This window comes from Liolophura sinensis, chromosome 10 (assembly GCF_032854445.1).
Source record: "Liolophura sinensis isolate JHLJ2023 chromosome 10, CUHK_Ljap_v2, whole genome shotgun sequence".
Classification (NCBI taxonomy): domain Eukaryota; kingdom Metazoa; phylum Mollusca; class Polyplacophora; order Chitonida; family Chitonidae; genus Liolophura; species Liolophura sinensis.
The window spans coordinates 19,408,620-19,430,511 of record NC_088304.1 but is presented as its reverse complement, the minus strand read 5'-3'; the positions used below and the strand labels follow the sequence as shown (position 1 = coordinate 19,430,511).

Sequence of the window (21,892 nt, the reverse complement as noted above, 5' to 3'; positions counted from 1 at the left end):
CAAATAGAACGCACACGATTAGAAACGTACCCTCATTCAGTAGAATTAAGGGAATGTATACCATTAGAACGTCCTGTCATAAAATAGAATGTATACGATTAGATCTTCCCGTCATGCAGTGGACTGTATACGATTAGAACACCCCGTCATGCAATAGAACGTCTATGATTAGAACGCCACGTCATGCAATGGAATGTATACTATTAGAATATCCCCTAATGCAATAGAATGTATACGATTGGAATGTCCCGTAATGCAATAGAATGTTAACGGTTAAAAGGCACCGTCAGTCAATAGAATGCTTACTATTAGAACGTCCCGTCATGCAACAGAATAGATATGATAAACACGTCCCGTCCCTCAATAAATTGTATACGATTAGAATGTCATGTAATGCAATGGAATAAATACGATTAGAACGTCCCGTCAAGCAATACAATGTATACGATTAGAACGTCCTGTAATGCAATAGAATGAATACAATTAGATGTCCCGTCCATGCAATGGAATGCATACGATTAGAACATTCCGTCATGCAATAGAATGGTGTACTATTAGAAACGTCCAATTATGCAATAGAATGGATATGATTAGAACGTCCCGTCATGCAATACAATGTATACGATTAAAACGTCCCGTCGTGCAATAGAATGTTGTACTATTAGAACGCCCCGTCGGGCAATATAATGTATCCGATTAGAAGGCCCCGTCATGCATTAGAATGTATACGATTAAAATGTCCCGTCATGCAATAAGATTAGAACGTCCCGTCATGCGAGCCCCGTTATGCAAGTCCCGTCATGCAATATGATTAGAATGTCCCGTCATGCAAGTCCCGTCATGCAAGTCCCGTCATGCAATACGATTGGAATGGTCACGTTATGCAGTACGATTACAACGTCCTGTTATTCAATGTGATTACAACGTCCCCTCATGCTAAACGATTAGAACGTCTCGTTATGCAAAAAGTCTTGTCATGCAATACAATTAGAATGTCCCGTCATGCAAGTCCAGTCATGCAATACGAATGGATTGTCCCGTCATACATTACGATTACAACGTCCTGTTATGCAATACGATTACAACGTCCGTCATACAATAGATTGTATACGATTAGAATGTTTCCCGTAACGGAATAAAATGCATACGATTAGAACGTCCCATTATGCAAATAGTTTGTATACGATCAGAACGTCCCGTCGTGGAATAGAATGAATACAATTAGAACGTCCCATCACGCCATAGATTGTATACGATTAGAACATTCCGTCATGCAATAGAATGTATACGATAAGAAAGTCCCGTCATGCAATAGAACGTATACGATTAGAACGTTCAGTTATGCAATAGAATGTAAACGATTGGAACGTCCCATTAGGCAATAGAATGTATACGATTTGAGCTTCCCGTCGTAAAATAGAATGTATACGATTAGAACGTGCCGTCATGCAATAGGATGTATACGATTAGAACGTCAAATTATGTAATAGAATGTATACGATTTGAACGTCCCGTCGTGGAATAAAATGAATACGATTAGAACGTGCTGTCATGCAATAGAATATATAAGAGTAAAAAGCATCATTATGCAATAGAATGTGTGCGATTAGAACGTCCCTTCATGTATAAAAAAAGGAATACGATTAAAATGTCAAATCATGCAATAAGATTAGAACGTGCTGTCATGCAATGGAATGTATACGATTAGAACGTCCCGTCATGCAATAGAATGCATACGATTAGAACGTCCCATTATGCAATAGAATGTATACGATTACAACGTCCCGTCGTGGAATTGAATGAATACGATTAGAAGGTGCCGTCATGCGATAGAATGTATACGATTAGAACGTTCCGTCATGCAATGGAAAGTATACGATTAGAATGTCCCTTTATGCAATAGAATGTATGCGATTAGAACGTCCCTTCAGGCAATAAAATATACACCATTAGAACCTCTCGTCGTGTAGCAGAATAGATACAATTAGAACGTCCCGTTGTGCAATAGATTGTATACGATTAGAAGATTCCGTCATGCAATAGAATGTATACGATTAGAACGTCCCGTCATGCAAAAGAATGTATACGATAAGAACGTCCCGTCATGCAAGAGAACGTATACGATTACAACATTTCGTCATGCAATAGAATGTATACAATTAGAACGTCCCATTATGCAATAGAATGTATAGGATTTGAACGCCCCGTCGTGGAATAGAATGTATACGATTAGAACGTGTCGTCATGCAATAGAATGTATACGAGTAGAAAGCCCCATTATGCAATAGAACATGTGCAATTAGAGCTTCCCGTCATGTAATAAAATGTATACTATTAGAATGTCATGGCATGCAATAAGTTTAGAACGTGTTGTCATGCAATGTAGTGTATACAATTAGAACGTCTCGTCGTGGAATAGAAAGAATACGATTAGAAGGTCCCGTCATGCAATAGAATGCATACGATTAGAACGTCCCATCATGTAATAAAATGTATACGATTAAAATGTCATCTCATGAAATAAGATTAGAACGTGCCGTCATGCAATAGAATGTATATGATTAGAACGTCCCGTCGTGGAATAGAATGAATACGATTAGAACGTCCCGTCATGCAATAGGATGTATAAGATTATAACGTCCCATCATGGAATAGAATGTATACGATTAGAACGTCCCATTATGCAATAGAATGTACACGATTAGAACCTCTCGTCGTGCATCAGAATAGATATAATTAGAACGTTCCGTCATGCAATAGAATGTATACGATCAGAACGTGCCGACATGCAATAGAATGTATACGATTAGAAAGCCCCAATATCTAATAGAATGTGTGCGATCAGAACGTCCCGTCAGGCAATACAAAGTAAAGGATTAGAACGTCCTGTCATGCAAGAGAATGTATACGATTAGAACGTCCTGTCATGCAAAACAATGTATACGATTAGAATGTCCCGTAATGTAATACAATGTATACGATTAGAACGTCCCGTCATGCAAGACATTGTATACGATTAGAATGTCCCGTAATGTAATACAATGTATATTATTAGAACGTCCCGTCATGCAAGAGAATGTATACGATTAGAACATCTCGTCATGGAATAGAATGTATGTGATTGGAACGTCCTGTCATCCAACAGAGTGTGGACGATTAAAACGCACCGTCAATCAATACAATGTATACGATTAGAATGTCCCGTCATGTGACAGAATGTAAAGTATTAGAACGCCCCGTCGTGCAATACAATGTATACGATTAGAACGTCCTGTCATGCAAGAGAATGTATACGATTAGAACGTCCCGTCATGCAATAGATTGCGTACGATTAGAATGTCCCGTAATGTAATACAATGTATTCGATTATAACGTCCCGTCCTGCAAAAGAATGTATACGATTAGAACGTCCCGTTATGCAATAGAATGTATGCGCGATTAGAACGTCCCGCCATGCAATACAGTGCACACGATTAAAACGCCTTGTCATGCGATAGAATGTATATGATTAGAAGGTCTTGTCATGGAATACAATGTATACGATAAGAACGCCCAGTCCTGCAATGCAATGTATACGATTAGAACGTCCTGTCATGCAAGAGAATGTATACGATTGGAACGTCCCGTAATTCAAAACAATGTATGCCATTAGAATGTCCCGTAATGTAATACAATGTATACGATTAGAATGTCCCGTCATGCAATATAATGAATAGGATTAGAACATCCTGTCATGCAAGAGAATGGATACGATTAGAATGTCCCGTCATGCAATAGAATGTATACGATTAGATCGTCCTGTCATGCCATACAATTTATACGATTAGAACGTCAAGTCATTCAATAAAATGCATATAATTAGAACGTCCCGTCGAGCAAGCGAATTTATACGATTAGAGTGCCCAGTAAGGCAATTAAATGTATACGAACAGACCGCCCCGTCATGCAATAGATTCTATACGATTAGTAGGCCCCGTCATGCAAAAGACTGTCTACCATTAGAACGTCCTGTCATGCGATAGAATGCATACGATTTCAACGTCCCGTCATGCAATAGAATGTATACAATAAGATAGTTCCGTCATGCAATAGAATATACACGATTAGAACCACCAGTCATGCAACAGAATGTATACGATTAGAATGTCCCGTCATGCAACAGAATATAAACGATTAGAACGTTCCGTCATTTAGTAGGATGTAAACAGTTATAACGCCCCGTCATGCAATAGAATGTAAACGATTAGAACGCCCCGTCATGCCGTAAAATATATTTGATTAGAACGCCCCGTCATACAGTAGAACGTATACCATTAGAACCCCCTGTCATGCAATAGAAAGTATACGATTAGAACGTACCGTCATGCATTGGAATGCATATAATTAGAACGTCCCGTCAAGCAATAAAATTTATACGATTAGAACGCCCCGTTTGTCATTAGACTGTGTGCGAATAGAACGCCCCGTCATGCAAAAGAATGTATACCATTAGAAGGCCCCACCATACAATAGAATGTAGACGATTAGAACGTCTCGTCATGCAATAGAACGCACACGATTAGAACGTACCCTCATTCAGTAGAATTAAGGGAATGTATACCATTAGAACGTCCTGTCATAAAATAGAATGTATACGATTAGATCTTCCCGTCATGCAGTGGACTGTATACGATTAGAACACCCCGTCATGCAATAGAACGTCTATGATTAGAACGCCACGTCATGCAATGGAATGTATACTATTAGAATATCCCCTAATGCAATAGAATGTATACGATTGGAATGTCCCGTAATGCAATAGAATGTTAACGGTTAAAAGGCACCGTCAGTCAATAGAATGCTTACGATTAGAACGTCCCGTCATGCAACAGAATAGATATGATAAACACGTCCCGTCCCTCAATAAATTGTATACGATTAGAATGTCATGTAATGCAATGGAATAAATACGATTAGAACGTCCCGTCAAGCAATACAATGTATACGATTAGAATGTTCCGTCATGCAATAAAATGAATAGGATTAGAACTTCCCATTATGCAAAAGAATGTATACGATAAGAACGTCCCGTAGTGGAATAGAATGAATATAATTAGAATGTCCCGTCCAGCATTAGAATGTATACGATTAGAACGTTCCGTCATGCAATAGAAAATGAACGATTAGAACATCCAATTATGCAATAGAATGTATACGATAAGAACGTCCAATCATGCAAAAGAATGTATACGATTAGAATCTCTCGTCGTGCAACAAAATAGATACAATTAGAACGTCCTGTCATGCAATAGATTTTATACGATTAGAACGTTCCGTGATGCAATAGAAATTAAACGATTAGAACATCCCATTATGCAAAAGAATGTATACGATAAGAACGTCCCGTCATGCAGTAGAATGTATATGATTAGAAAGACCCGTCATGCAATAGAATGTATACAATTAGAATCTCCTTCATGCAATAAAATGCATAGGATTAGAACGTCGCGTCATGCAATACAATGTATACGATTAGATTGTTCCGTCATGCAGTAAAATGCATAGGATTAGAACGTCCCATTATGCAATAGAATGTATACGATTAGAACGTCCCGTCGTGGAATAGAATAAATACAATTAGAACGTCCCGTCATGCAATAGAATGTATACGATTAGAGCGTTCCCTCATGCAATAGAAAGAAAACGATTAGAACATCCCATTATGCAATAGAATGTGTACGATAAGAACGTCCCTTCGTGGAATAGAATGTATGCGATTAGAACGTGCCGTTATGCAATAGAATGTATACGATAAAAACGTCCCGTCATGCAAAAGAACGTATACGATAAGAATGTCCCGCCATGAAATAGAGTGTACACGATTAAAACGCCTTGTCATGCGATAGAGTGTATGTGATTAGAACGTCTTGTCATGAAATACAATGTATACGATTAGAACGCCCCGTCCTGCAACGCAATGTATAAGATTAGAACTTCCTGTCATGCAAGAGAATGTATACGAGTAGAACGTCCCGTAATGCAAAAAAATGTATAGGATTAGAATGTCCCGTAATGTAATACAATGTATACGATTAGAACGTCCCGTCATGAAATAGAATGAATACCATTAGAACGTCCCGTCATGCAATAGATTGTATGCGATGAGAACGTCCCGTCATGCAAGAGAATGGATACCATTAAAACGTCCCGTCATGCAATAGAATGTATGCGATGAGAACGTTCCGTCGTGCAATAGAATGTATACGATTAGAACGCCCCGTCGTGCAATAGAATGTATACGATTAGAACGCCCGGTCATGCAATAGAATGTATACGATTAGAATGTCCATTCATGCAATAAGATTAGAACGTCCCGTCATGCAAGCCCCGTTATGCAAGTCCCATCATGCAATATGATTAGAATGTCCCGTCGTACAAGTCCCTTTATTCAAAAGGATTAGAACGTTCCGCCATGCAAATCCCGTTATGCAAGTCCCGTTATGCAATACGATTGGAATGTCACGCCATGCAGTACGATTACAACGTCCTGTTATGCAATGTGATTACAACGTCCCCTCATGCTAAACGATCAGAACGTCCCGTCAAGCAATATTATTAGAAAGTCTCGTCATGCAAAAAGATTAGAACGTCCCGTCGTGCAATTGATTGTATACGATTAGAACGCTTTGTCATGCAATATAATGTATACGATTACAACGTCCCTTCATGCAATAGGATGTAAGCGATTAGAACGTTCCGTCATGCAATACAATATATACGATTAGAACGTCTCGTCGTGCAATACAATGTATAGAATGTACACGATTAAAACGCCCTGTCATGCGATAGAATGTTTATAATTAGAACGTCACGTCAGGCAATACAACGTAAAGGATTAGAACGCCCTGTCATGCAAGAGAATGTATACGATTAGAACGTCCCGTCATGCAAAACAATGTATACGATTAGAATGTCCCGTAATGTAATACGATGTATACGATTAGAACGTCCCGTCATGCAAGACATTGTATACGATGAGAATGTCCCGTAATGTGATACAATGTATATGATTAGAACGGCCCGTCATGCAAAACAATGTATACGATTAGAACATGTCGTCATGGAATAGAATGTATGTGATTAGAACATCCCGTCATGCAATAGAGTGTGGACGATTAAAACGTACCGTCAGTCAATAGAATGCATACGATTAGAACGTCCCGTCATGCGACAGAATGTAAACTATTAGAACGCCCCGTCGAGCAATACAATGTATACGATTAGAACGTCCTGTCATGCAAGATAATGTATAGGATTAAAACGTCCCGTCATGCAATAGATTGCGTACGATTAGAATGTCCCGTAATGTAATACAATGTATTCAATTACAACGTCCCGTCCTGCAAAAGAATGTATACGATTAGAACGTCCCGTCATGCAACAGAATGAATACAATTAGAATGTCCCGTCAGGCAATAGAATGTATACAATTAGAACGTCCCGTTATACAATAGAATGTATGCGCGATTAGAACTTCGCGCCATGCAACCTAGTGTACACGATGAAAACGCCTTGTCATGCCATAGAATGTATATGATTAGAACGTATTGTCATGGAATACAATGTATACGATTAGAACGTCCCATTATGCAATAGAATGTATACGATTAGAACGTCCGATCATGCAATAGAATGTCCACGATTAGATCCTCTCATCGTGTAACAGAATGGAAACAATTAGAACGTCCTGTCATGCAATAGATTGTATACGATTAGAACATTTCGTCATGGAATAGAATGTATACGATTAGAACGACCCGTCATGCAATAGAATGTATACAATAAGAACGTACCTTCATGCAAGAGAACGTATACGATTAGAACGTTCCATCATGCAATAGAATGTCCACGATTAGATCCTCTCATCGTGTAACAGAATAGAAACAATTAGAACGTCCTGTCATGCAATAGATTGTATACGATTAGAACATTTCGTCATGCAATAGAATGTATACGATTAGAACGACCCGTCATGCAATAGAATGTATACAATAAGAACGTACCTTCATGCAAGAGAACGTATACGATTAGAACGTTCCATCATGCAATAGAATGTATACGATTAGAACGTCCCATTATGCAATAAAATGTACTCGATTAGAACGTCTCGTCATGCAATAGAATGTATACGAGTAGAAAGCCCCATTATGGAATAGAATGTGTGCGATTAGAGCGTCCCGTCATGTAATAAAATGTATACGATTAGAATGTCATGTGATGAAATAAGAATAGAACGTGCCGTCTTGCAATATAATGTATACGATTAGAACATTTCGGCATGCAAGAGAACGTATACGATTAGAACGTCCCGTCATGCAATAGAATGTATACGATTAGAACGTCCCATTATGCAATAAAATGTATACGATTTGAACGTCACGTCATGCAATAGAATGTATACCAGTAGAAAGCCCCATTATGGAATAGAATGTGTGCGATTAGAGGGTCCCGTCATGTAATAAAATGTATACGATTAGAATGTCATGTGATGAAATAAGATTAGAACGTGCCGTATGGCAATAGAATGTATACAATTAGAACGTCCCTTCGTGGAATAAAATGAATACGATCAGAACGTCCCGTCATGCAACATAATGTATACGATTAGAACGTCTTATTATGCAATAGAATGTATACGAGTAGAAAGCCCCATTATGCTATAGAATGTGTGCGATTAGAGCGTCCCGTCATGTAATAAAATGTATACTATTAGAATGTCATGGCATGCAATAAGTTTAGAACGTGCCGTCTCGCAATAGAATGTATACGATTAGAACGGCCCGTCATGCAATAGAATGTATACGATTACAACGTCCCATCATGCAATAGAATGTATACGATTAGAACGTCCCATCATGCTATAAAATGTACACGATTAGAACCTCTCGTCGTGCAACAGAATAGATACAATTAGAACGTCCCGTCATGCAACAGATTGTATACGGTAAGAAGGTACCGTGATGCAATAGAACGTATACGATAAGAACGTTCCGTCATGCCACATAATGTATACGATTAGAACGTCTTATTATGCAATAGAATGTATACGAGTAGAAAGCCCCATTATGCTATAGAATGTGTGCGATTAGAGCGTCCCGTCATGTAATAAAATGTATACAATTAGAATGTCATGTCATGAAATAAGATTAGAACGTGCCGTCTCGCAATAGAATGTATACGATTAGAACGTCCCTTCGTGGAATAGAATGAATACGATTAGAACGTCCCGTCATGCAATAGAATGTATACGATTACAACGTCCCATCATGCAATAGAATGTATACGATTACAATGTCCTTTCATGCTATAGAATGTACACGATTAGAACCTCTCGTCGTGCAACAGAATAGATACAATTAGAACGTCCCGTCATGCAATAGAATGTATACGATAAGAAGGTACCGTGATGCAATAGAACGTATACGATAAAAACGTTCCGTCATGCAATAGAATGTATACGATTAGAACGTCTCATTATGCAATAGAATGTATAAGATTTGAACGTCGTGGCATAGAATGTATACGATAAGAAGGTACCGTGATGCAATAGAACGTATACGATAAAAACGTTCCGTCATGCAATAGAATATATACGATTAGATAGCCTCATTATGCAATAGAATGTGTGCGATCAGAACTCCGCGTCATGTAATACAATGTATACGATTAGAATGCCAAGTCATGCAATAAGATGAGAACTTCCCGTCATGCGAGCCCCGTTTTGCAACTCCCGTCATGCAATATGATTAGATTGTCCCGTCATGCAAGTCCTGTCATGCAAAAGGATTAGAACGTCCCGTCATGCAAGTCCCGTCATGCAAGTTCCGTCATGCAATACGATTGGAATGTCACGTCATGCAGTACGATTACAACGTCCTGTTATGCAATGTGATTACAACGTCCCCTCATGCTAAACGATCAGAACGTCCGGTCAAGCAATATTATTAGAACGTCTCGTCATGCAAAAAGATTAGAACGTCCCGTCATGCAATGGATTATATACGATTAGAACGCTTCGTCATGCCATATAATTTATACCATTACAACGTTCCTTCATGCAATAGAATGTAAGCGATTAATACGTTCCGTCATGCAATGCAATATGTACGATTAGAACGTCTCGTCATGCAATACAATGTATAGAATGTACACTATTAAAATGCCCTGTCATGCGATGGAATGTTTATCCTTAGAACGTCCTGTCATGCAATAGAATGCATACGATTAGAACTTCCCGATATGCAAAACAATGTATACCATTACAATATCCCGTAATGTATTACAATGTATACGATTAGAACGTCCCGTCATGCAATAGAATGAATGCGATTAGAACGTCCCGTCATTCAACAGATTGTAAACGATTAGAACGTCCCGTCATGCAAAAGAATGGTTACGATAAGAACGTCCCGTCATGCAAGAGAATGTATACCATTAGAACGTGCCGTCATGCAATAGAATGTATGCGATTAGAACGTCCCGCCATGCAATGGAGTGTGGACAATTAAAACGCACTGTCAATCAATAGAATGTATACGATTAGAACGTCACGTCATGCGATAGAATGTAAACTATAAGAACTCCCCGTCGTGCAACACAATGTATACTATTAGAGCGTCCTGTCATGCAAGACAATATATACGATTAGAACGTCCCATCATGCAATAGAATGTATACGATTAGAACGCCCCATCGTGCAATAGAATGTATACGATTAGAACGCTCCATCGTGCAATAGAATGTGTACGATTAGAAGGTACCGGCATGCAATATAATGTATGCGATTAGAACGTCCCGCCATGCAATGGAATGTGGACAATCAAAACGCACCGTCAACCAATAGAATGTATATGGTTAGAACGTCCCGTCATGCGATAGAATGTAAACTATTAGAACTCCCCGTCGTGCAACACAATGTATACTATTAGAGCGTCCTGTCATGCAAGACAATATATACGATTAGAACGTCCCGTCATGAAATAGAATGTATACGTTTAGAACGTCCCGTTATACAACAGAGTGGATACGATTAGAACGTCCCGTCATGCAATAGATTGTATACGATTAGAACGTCCTGTAATACAATACAATGTATACCATTAGAACGCCCCGTCATGAAATACAATGTATACGATTAGAACGCCCCGTCGTGCAATAGAATGTATACGATTGGAACGCCCCGTCGTGCAATAGAATGTATACGATTAGAATGTCCCGTCATACAATAAGATTACAACGCCCCGTCATGCAAGCCCCGTTATGCAAGTCCCATCATGCAATATGATTAGAATGTCCCGTCATACAACTCCCTTCATTCAAAAGGATTAGAACGTTCCGCCATGCAAGTCTCGTCATGCAAGTCCCGTCATGCAATACGATTGGAATGTCACGCCATGCAGTACGATTGCAACGTCCTGTTATGCAATGTGATTACAACGTCCCCTCATGCTAAACGATTAGAACGTCCCGTCAAGCAATATTATTAGAACGTTTCGTCGTGCAAAAAGATTAGAACGCCCTGTCATGCAATGGATTGTATACGATTAGAACGCTTTGTCATGCAATATAATGTATACGATTACAACGTCCCTTCATGCAATACAATATATACGATTAGAACGTCTCGTCATGCAATACAATGTATAGAATGTACACGATTAAAACGCCCTGTCATGCGATAGAATGATTATGATTAGAACGTCCCGTTAGGCAATACAACGTAAAGGATTAGAACGTCCTGTCATGCAAAAGAATGTATACGATTAGAACGTCCTGTAATGTAATACGATGTATACGATTAGAACGTCCCGTCATGCAAGACATTGTATACGATTAGAATGTTCCGTAGTGTAATACAATGTATATGATTAGAACGTCCCGTCATGCAAGAGAATGTATACGATTAGAACATGTCGTCATGGAATAGAATGTATGTGATTAGAACGTCTTGTCATGCAATAGAGTGTGGACGATTAAAACGCACCATCAATCAATAGAATGTATACGATTAGAACGTCCCGTCATGCGAGAGAGTGTAAACTATTAGAACGCCCCGTCGTGCAATACAATGTATACAATTAGAACGTCCTGTCATGCAAGAGAATGTATACGATTAGAACGTCCCGTCATGCAATAGATTGCGTACGATTAGAACGTCCCGTAATGTAATACAATGTATTCGATTAGAACGTCCAGTCCTGCAAAAGAATGTATACGATTAGAACGTCCCGTCGTGCAACAGAATGGATACAATTAGAATGTCCCGTCATGCAATAGAATGTATACGATTAGAACGTCCCGTTATACAATAGAATGTATGTGCGATTAGAACGTCCCGCCATGCAACATAGTGTACACGATTAAAACGCCTTGTCATGCCATAGAATGTATATGATTAGAACATCTTGTCATGGAATACAATGAATACGATTAGAGCGTCCCATTATGCAATAGAATGTATACGATTAGAACGTCCCATCATGGAATAGAATGTACAAGATTAGAACCTCTCATCGTGCAACAGAATAGATACAATTAGAACGTCCCCTCATGCAATAGATTGTATACGATTAGAACATTCCGTCATGGAATAGAATGTATGTGATTAGAACGTCTTGTCATGCAATAGAGTGTGGACGATTAAAACGCACCATCAATCAATAGAATGTATACGATTAGAACGTCCCGTCATGCGACAGAGTGTAAACTATTAGAACGCCCCGTCGTGCAATACAATGTATACAATTAGAACGTCCTGTCATGCAAGAGAATGTATACGATTAGAACGTCCCGTCATGCAATAGATTGCGTACGATTAGAACGTCCCGTAATGTAATACAATGTATTCGATTAGAACGTCCAGTCCTGCAAAAGAATGTATACGATTAGAACGTCCCGTCATGCAATAGAATGGATACATTTAGAATGTCCCGTCATGCAATAGAATGTATACGATTAGAACGTCCCGTTATACAATAGAATGTATGTGCGATTAGAACGTCCCGCCATGCAACATAGTCTACACGATTAAAACGCCTTGTCATGCCATAGAATGTATATGATTAGAACATCTTGTCATGGAATACAATGAATACGATTAGAGCGTCCCATTATGCAATAGAATGTATACGATTAGAACGTCCCATCATGCAATAGAATGTACAAGATTAGAACCTCTCATCGTGTAACAGAATAGATACAATTAGAACGTCCCCTCATGCAATAGATTGTATACGATTAGAACATTCCGTCATGGAATAGAATGTATACGATTACAACGACCCGTCATGCAATAGAATGTATACGATAAGAACGTCCCGTCATGGAAGAGAACGTATACGATTAGAACGTTCCATCATGCAATAGAATGTATACGATTAGAACGTCCCATTATGCAATAAAATGTATACGATTTGAACGTCACGTCGTGGAATAAAATGTATTCGATTAGAACGTCTCGTCATGATATAGAATGTATACGAGTAGAAAGCCCCATTATGAAATAGAATGTATGCGATTAGAGTGTCCCGTCATGTAATAAAATGTATACGATTAGATTGTCATGTGATGAAATAAGAGTAGAACGTGCCGTCTTGCAATAGAATGTATACGATTAGAACGTCCCTTTGTGGAATAGAATGAATACAATTAGAACGTCCCGTCATGCAATAGAATGTATACGATTAGAACGTCCCTTTGTGGAATAGAATGAATACAATTAGAACGTCCCGTCATGCAATAGAATGTATACGATTACAACGTCCCATCATGCAATAGAATGTATACGATTAGAACCTCTCGTCGTGCAACAGAATAGATACAATTAGAACGTCCCGTCATGCAATAGATTGTATACGATTAGAACATTCCGTCATGCAATAGAATGTATACGATTAGAACGACCCGTCATGCAATAGAATGTATACGATAAGAACGTTCCGTCATGCAGTAGAATGTATACGATTAGAACGTCTTATTATGCAAAAGAATGTATACGAGTAGAAAGCCCCATTATGCAATAGAATGTGTGCGATTAGAGCGTCCCGTCATGTAATAAAATGTATACGATTAGAATGTCATGTGATGAAATAAGATTAGAACGTGCCGTCTCGCAATAGAATGTATACGATTAGAACGTCCCTTCGTGGAATAGAATAAATACGATTAGAACGGCCCGTCATTCAATAGAATGTATACGATTACAACGTCCCATCATGCAATAGAATGTATACGATCAGAACGTCACATCATGCTATAGAATGTACACGATTAGAACCTCTCGTCGTGCAACAGAATAGATACAATTAGAACGTCCCGTCATGCTATAGATTGTATACGATAAGAAGGTCCCTTGATGCAATAGAACGTATACGATAAGAACGTTCCGTCATGTAATAGAATGTATACGATTAGAACGCCTTATTATGCAATAGAATGTATACGATTAGAACGTGCCGTCATGCAATAGAATATTTACGATTAGAAAGCCCCATTATGCAATAGAATGTGTGTTATCAGAACTCCGCGTCATGTAATACAATGTATACGATTAGAATGCCAAGTCATGCAATAAGATGAGAACGTCCCGTCATGCGAGCCCCGTTTTGCAAGTCCCGTCATGCAATCTGATTAGATTGTCCCGTCATGCAAATCCCGTCATGCAAAAGGATTAGAACATCCCGTCATGCAAGTCCCGTCATGCAAGTCCCGTCATGGAATACGATTGGAATGTCACGTCATCCAGTAGGATTACAACGTCCTGTTATGCAATGTGATTACAACGTCCCCTCATGCTAAACGATCAGAACGTCCCGTCAAGCAATATTATTAGAACGTCTCGTCATGCAAAAAGATTAGAACGTCCCGTCATGCAATGGATTGTATACGATTAGAACGCTTCGTCATGCAATATAATGTATACGATTACAACGTCCCGTCATGCAATAGAATATATACGATTAGAACGTCTCGTCATGCAATACAATGTATAGAATGTACACGATTAAAATGCCCTGTCATGCGATAGAATGTTTATGATTAGAACGTCCTGTCATGCAAGAGAATGTATACGATTAGAACTTCCCGATATGCAAAACAATGTATACCATTAGAATATCCCGTAATGTATTACAATGTAAACGATTAGAACGTCCCGTCATGCAATAGAATGAATGCGATTAGAACGTCCCGTCATGCAATAGATTGTATACGATTAGAATGTCCCGTCATGCAAGAGAATGGATACGATTAGATCGTCCCTTCATGTAAGAGAATGTATACCATTAGAACGTCCCGGCATGCAATAGAATTTATGCGATTAGAACGTCCCGCCATGCAATGGAGTGTGGACAATTAAAACGCACCGTCAATCAATAGAATGTATACGATTAGAACGTCACGTCATGCGATAGAATGTAAACTATAAGAACTCCCCGTCGTGCAACACAATGTATACTATTAGAGCGTCCTGTCATGCAAGACAATATATACGATTAGAACGTCCCGTCATGCAACAGAGTGGATACGATTAGAACGTCCCATCATGCAATAGATTGTATACGATTAGAACGTCCTGTAATGCAATAGAATGAATTTGTTTAGACGTCCCGTCATGCAATAGAATGTATACGATTAGAACGCCCCGTCGTGCAATAGAATGTATACGATTAGAACGCACCGTCGTGCAATAGAATGTGTACGATTAGAACGCCCCGGCATGCAATAGAATGTATACGATTAGAATGTCCCGTCATGCAATAAGATGAGAACGTCCCGTCATGCGAGCCCCTTTATGCAACTCCTGTCATGCAATATGATTAGAATGTCCCGTCATGCAAGTCCCTTCATGCAAAAGGATTAGAACGTCCCGTCATGCAAGTCCCGTCATGCAAGTCCCGTCATGCAATTGAAAATCACGATTGGAATGTCACGTCATGCAGTACGATTACAACGTCCTGTTATGCAATGTGATTACAACGTCCCCTCATGCTAAAAGATCAGAACGTCCCGTCAAGCAATATTGTTAGAACGTCTCGTCATGCAAAAAGTCCTGTCATGCAATACGATTAGCATGTCCCGTCATGCAAGTCCCGTCATGCAATAGGATTAGAACGTCGCGTTATGCAAGTCCCGTCATGCAATACGAATGGATTGTCCCGTCATAAAATACGATTACAACATCCTGTTATGCAATACGATTACAACGTCCCGTCATACAATACGATTACATCGTCCCGTCGTGCTAAACGATCAGAACGTCCCGTCATGCAATATGATTAGAACGTCTCGTCACGCAATAAAATTAGAACGTCCTGTCATGCAATAAAACTTTTTGAGCACCCGAATTTATCAATGCGCCGAAAGAAAATTCACACGTCAGCTAATTTGGAACTTATACTTAATGTGACAGAAACTTTTTAGAAACATTAGCTTTTTCCAATCGTCAGCGAATTCGACATATGTTTGTGCTCATAAGAGTTTTGGAATGTCAGCTTGCTCCACACGTCAGCTAAATCGGCACTTCTGTTTGTGCTTAAAACATTTTTGGGAACATTAGCTTATTCCACGCGTCACCTAATTCGGCACATATGTTTGTGCTGATAAGATTATTCCACCCTTGTTCCACGCGTCAGCTAATTCAGCACATATGTTTGTACTGTTAAGATTATTCCACCCTTGTTCCACGCGTCAGCTAATTCAGCACATATGTTTGTGCTGTTACGATTATTCCCGCTTGTTCCACGCGTCAGCTAATTCGGCATATATGTTTGTGCTGATAAGATTATTCCCGCGTAATTTCACGCGTCAGCTAATTCAGCACATATGTTTGTGCTGTTAAAATTATTCCCGCTTGTTCCACGCGTCAGCTAATTCGGCATATATGTTTGTGCTGATAAGGTTATTCCCGCTTGTTCCACGCGTCAGCTAATTCGGCACATATGTTTGTGCTGATAAGATTATTCCACCCTTGTTCCACGCGTCAGCTAATTCGGCACATATGTTTGTGCTGATATGATTATTCCACCCTTGTTCCACGCGTCAGCTAATTCGGCACATATGTTTGTGCTGATAAGATTATTCCACGCTTGTTCCACGCGTCAGCTAATTCGGCACATATGTTTGTGCTGATAAGATTATTCCCGCTTGTTCCACGCGTCAGCCAATTCGGCATATATGTTTGTGCTGATAAGATTACTGTACGCTTGTTCCACGCGTCAGCGATAATTCGGCTCTGATGCCAATTGTTCTGAATATTATCTTGTTTCTTAAAACGGCTTGTTCCAAATATTAGCTGATTGGACACATTACGTTTTCCTCACACCAGATTATTGCCTTTTTATGGTACAGTGACTTTATTTTTTACACACACTTCTGTACACGTCATCTTTGTCATCAACTCTCTACCAGAGTCATTTGTACTCTAATCTGGAATATATTAACATTAACTTTTGCCCTAAATACCCTAGAAACAGTCATGGCTACCATCAATACGAATTTACTAACGGTCATTGCTACCATACACTTTCCTTTTTTCAATTACTTGTCACATTTTGGGCCAAACAATAAAGATAAGAGCAGTTACCAAGAACATACCAACGGTGAGCTATATATTATATTGAACTATACTTACGTTTTAAATAGTTTGTCACATTTTGGGTCAAGTTAGAAAGACAAGAATAGTACCCAAGAACATACGTGTATAAATACTACAATGGCTTGAACTTATGTGTCGTTTTTTCACATTGTGTTCAACGTAATAACCTCCCATATACCAGATATAAAAAGTCGCTGGTGCATGGAGCCATGTAATGTATATACTCTGAAGTTCGCGCTGGAAGTCGAGTCAGGAATTCAGGAATCTCGCCAGTTCAGGCAGACGTGGACGGGACAATGTGGGGGCTATCCTAATTTAACGTGCCTAAAATGCTCGACTTAGAGTATAATTGCTAGGTCGAATATATATTTTGCATAACATGCTTTTCGGCTCAACGGCACAGTTAGCAGCCATCGTAAGAAATAAATAACATGTGATCCACTTGTTACTATACTTACAGGGAAAAATGCTACACAAAGGGGCAATTTATGTGTTCTTTGGAGAAGCTCCTGTTCTGGGCAGCCCTATATGATCGTCGGTAACGTACAGTGTGCATCAAAGCGGAACAAGACTGCATGGAGCCTTTCCGTAACTCAATAGGCCAGCATGCAGTAGGCGGGTCAGTCAACCGTGACCAGGCCAAGTAATGCGTCCTTCTATTCTACCTTCATGAATCTATTAACTGGTTAACATTAACGCCAGTTTAACTGTATGTTGTTACGTGGGAAGTGGGAAGCCGTACGTGGGAAGGTTTGCCAGCAACCTGCGGATGGTCGTGAGTTTCCCCTGGGCGCTGCCCGGTTTCCTCCAACCATAATGCTGGCCACCGTCATATAAGTGAAATATTCTTGAGTACTGCGTAAAACACCAATCAAATAAATAAATAAATAAATAAATAAATAAATAAATGAATAAATAATCAATCAATCAATCAATCAATCAATCAATCAATCAATCAATCAATCAATCAATCAATCAATCAATCAATAAAGCGTGCAGAACATTTATTACTGTGATAAGAAAACTATTTCATGGTATAAAAATAATCGGTCAAATATGTAGTTGACACCGACTTCAATATTTAAATGAGCCATATGCAGATTTATTGCTGTGATAACAAAATTAATCACGACAAAAAAAGACAACTGTCCAACAAATAGACTCATACTACAGTGTACAGGTATATAAAAACGAGGAAAAACACCGACAGAAACTTAACTGTTTCAAAATAGCTGCCACAAACTCAATTATATATATATAGATTACAAATAAAGTTATTTACAAAAACAAATGCAACACAAATATATTTTGGACAATGGCTCGGACAAAAAGTAAAACAAAACCATGTTTCAAAAATAGTTAATACCATTTCTACAATTTCTACGGCTAAATACAGGCTGCTATGGTGTATTTTGGGAATTGAGGCAATAGTTGCTGTCTTATGTGGCTATGGCAATTTGTACATCACTACTTTGAAATGTTTATATGTTTGTGTACCACAGGGCTACATGCTGGCTGCTATGGTGTATTTTGCAAAATGAGGCAATAGTGGCTGTCACATGTGGCTATGGCATTTTGTGCTTGACTACTTTGAAATGTTTATATGTTTGTGTACCACAAGGCTACATGCTGGCTGCTATGGTGTATTTTGCGAATCGAGGCTACAGGGGCTATCACATGTGGCTATGGCACTTTATACTTGACGACTTTAAATTGCTTACTTGTTTGTGTACCACAAGGCTACATGCTGTCTGCTATGGTGTATTTTGCGAATTGAGGCTATAGTGGTTGTCACATGTGGCTGTGGCAATTTGTACATCACTACTTTGAAATGTTCATTTGTTTGTGTACCACAAGGCTACATGCTGGCTGTTATGGTGTATTTTGGGAATTGAGGCAATAGTGGTTGTCACATGTGGCTGTGGCAACTTGTACTTCACTACTTTGAAATGTTCATTTGTTTGTGTACCACAAGGCTACATGCTGGCTGCTATGGTGTATTTTGCGAATTGAGGCTATAGTGGCTGTCACATGTGGCTATGGCAATTTGTACATCTCTACTTTGAAATGTTCATTTGTTTGTGTACCACAAGGCTACATGCTGGCTGCTATGATGTATTTTGGGAATTGAGGCAATAGTGGCTGTCACATGTGGCTATGGCAATTTGTACATCTCTACTTTGAAATGTTCATTTGTTTGTGTACCACTAGGCTACATGCTGGCTGCTATGGTGTATTTTGCGAATTGAGGCAATAGTGGCTGTCACATGTGGCTATGGCAATTTGTACATCTCTACTTTGAAATGTTCATTTGTTTGTGTACCACAAGGCTACATGCTGGCTGCTATGGTGTATTTTGCGAATTGAGGCTATAGTGGCTGTCACATGTGGCTATGGCAATTTGTACATCTCTACTTTGAAATGTTCATTTGTTTGTGTACCACAAGGCTACATGCTGGCTGCTATGGTGTATTTTGCGAATTGAGGCAATAGTGGCTGTCACATGTGGCTGTGGCAATTTGTACATCACTACTTTGAAATGTTCATTTGTTTGTGTACCACAAGGCTACATGCTGGCTGCTATGGTGTATTTTGCGAATTGAGGCAATAGTGGCTGTCACATGTGGCTGTGGCAATTTGTACATCACTACTTTGAAATGTTCATTTGTTTGTGTACCACAAGGCTACATGCAGGCCGCTATGGTGTATTTTGGGAATTGAGGCAATAGTGGCTGTCACATGTGGCTATGGCAATTTGTACATCACTACTTTGAAATGTTCATTTGTTTGTGTACCACAAGGCTACATGCTGGCTGCTATGGTGTATTTTGCGAATTGAGGCTATAGTGGCTGTCACATGTGGCTATGGCAATTTGTACATCTCTACTTTGAAATGTTCATTTGTTTGTGTACCACAAGGCTACATGCTGGCTGCTATGATGTATTTTGCGAATTGAGGCAATAGTGGCTGTCACATGTGGCTATGGCAATTTGCACATCACTATTTTGAAATGTTCATCAAATGATACAAGGACGCAGTTACATTACCTAACGCAAGCCTTTTCTCTACATACGCTACCTTAGGTAATGACGGTACCGACTAGTATTTCACATTTACCCTCACGACCCTCAAAACAGCGCATGCGCATTTGATAATCTTTCGAGAAGGATAATAAATAAAAGTACGACTCCAAACATAATTAACATTTTTAATTTAATACATAATCATAACATGTAAATCCCAACAAAACAAACAAGAAAACATCGGGAAAGGAAGCTAATAATTTTACCAAAACATACGGTGTATTTCGTTAAGCACACTGACACTGTGTATTTATGTGAAACAACATCCGGGAATTTCTTCACATTTTTTCAGGCTTTTATTTTGGCCCTCGTGCGATTCTTACCAATAGACCCATAAATAGACGGCACTCTTACTAAACCTAGCCAGTTAGCTACCACTCATTATACTTTTTTTTATACCACTCTTTTTCTGCTCAATGAACTTACCTTCATCTGTCAATCTCTCAGTTTTATCGCACTCCTGGAGTACAGTTGAAGTGCCATTTCTCTTAAAGGCTCCCTCGGAGTTGATTATCACGGGGGTGCCTGTTTCTCTTTCATCGTTGTATAACACCATCCCAAGACGGTGCTGGATGGTAAACGTATATTCTTTGATCTTGCCGCTGGTCGGTGGGACTACTTCGTTCGTGAACTGACCAAGACCGCCAGCTAAGCTGACTAAGACGAGGAAAGTCACCTTAATACTCTGTGATCCCAGCATGATTATGTTCACGCGTATGGACATCTTGTTCGTCAGTCAAAAAGTCGGCAAAACTCAGACTTGCTGTGGCAATGACCTGAAACCACGTTTACCCAATACCGTCTTTTCTTTAGGCCTTGTGTATTGAGATTTCCGACTAACACCAAACTTATCAGTTATGTAGATCATATGTGGGGCGTATACATAGGCTACCTGGCATGCTCTATTGGACGAGTAAAGCAGTAGTCCGCTCCCTATATGGTAACGCGTTGCTCAGATCGAAAATGAAACTACAACGGTTTGTTTTCTTATTACTGGCATTTAGTCGAAACGGATCTCTCTCCCTTAAAAATAGAAATGTCCAGAAAGTTCATCTCTGAATTTGAAATCTAGTAAATCAATTTAAAGAGTGAGTGTTTGTGGTTCGCAAGTACAAAGAGATGTTCAGCCGCAATTGATGAGCCTGAAAATGGCAATGTCACAAAGCTCAGGGGAGG

General features: G+C 39.3%; 1 protein-coding gene across 1 annotated transcript in view; it reads right to left on the bottom strand.

Moving 5' to 3' along the window:
- LOC135476969 (uncharacterized) overlaps positions 1 to 21,545 on the bottom strand; it is a 65,685-nt gene extending 44,140 nt beyond the window's left edge. The window contains exon 1 of the mRNA XM_064757116.1: positions 21,143 to 21,545. Within this exon, the coding sequence (XP_064613186.1) occupies positions 21,143 to 21,440 (298 nt within the window). The 5' untranslated portion in view covers positions 21,441 to 21,545. The remainder of the gene's footprint in view (positions 1 to 21,142) is intronic.
- Positions 21,546 to 21,892: the final 347 nt, after the last annotated feature.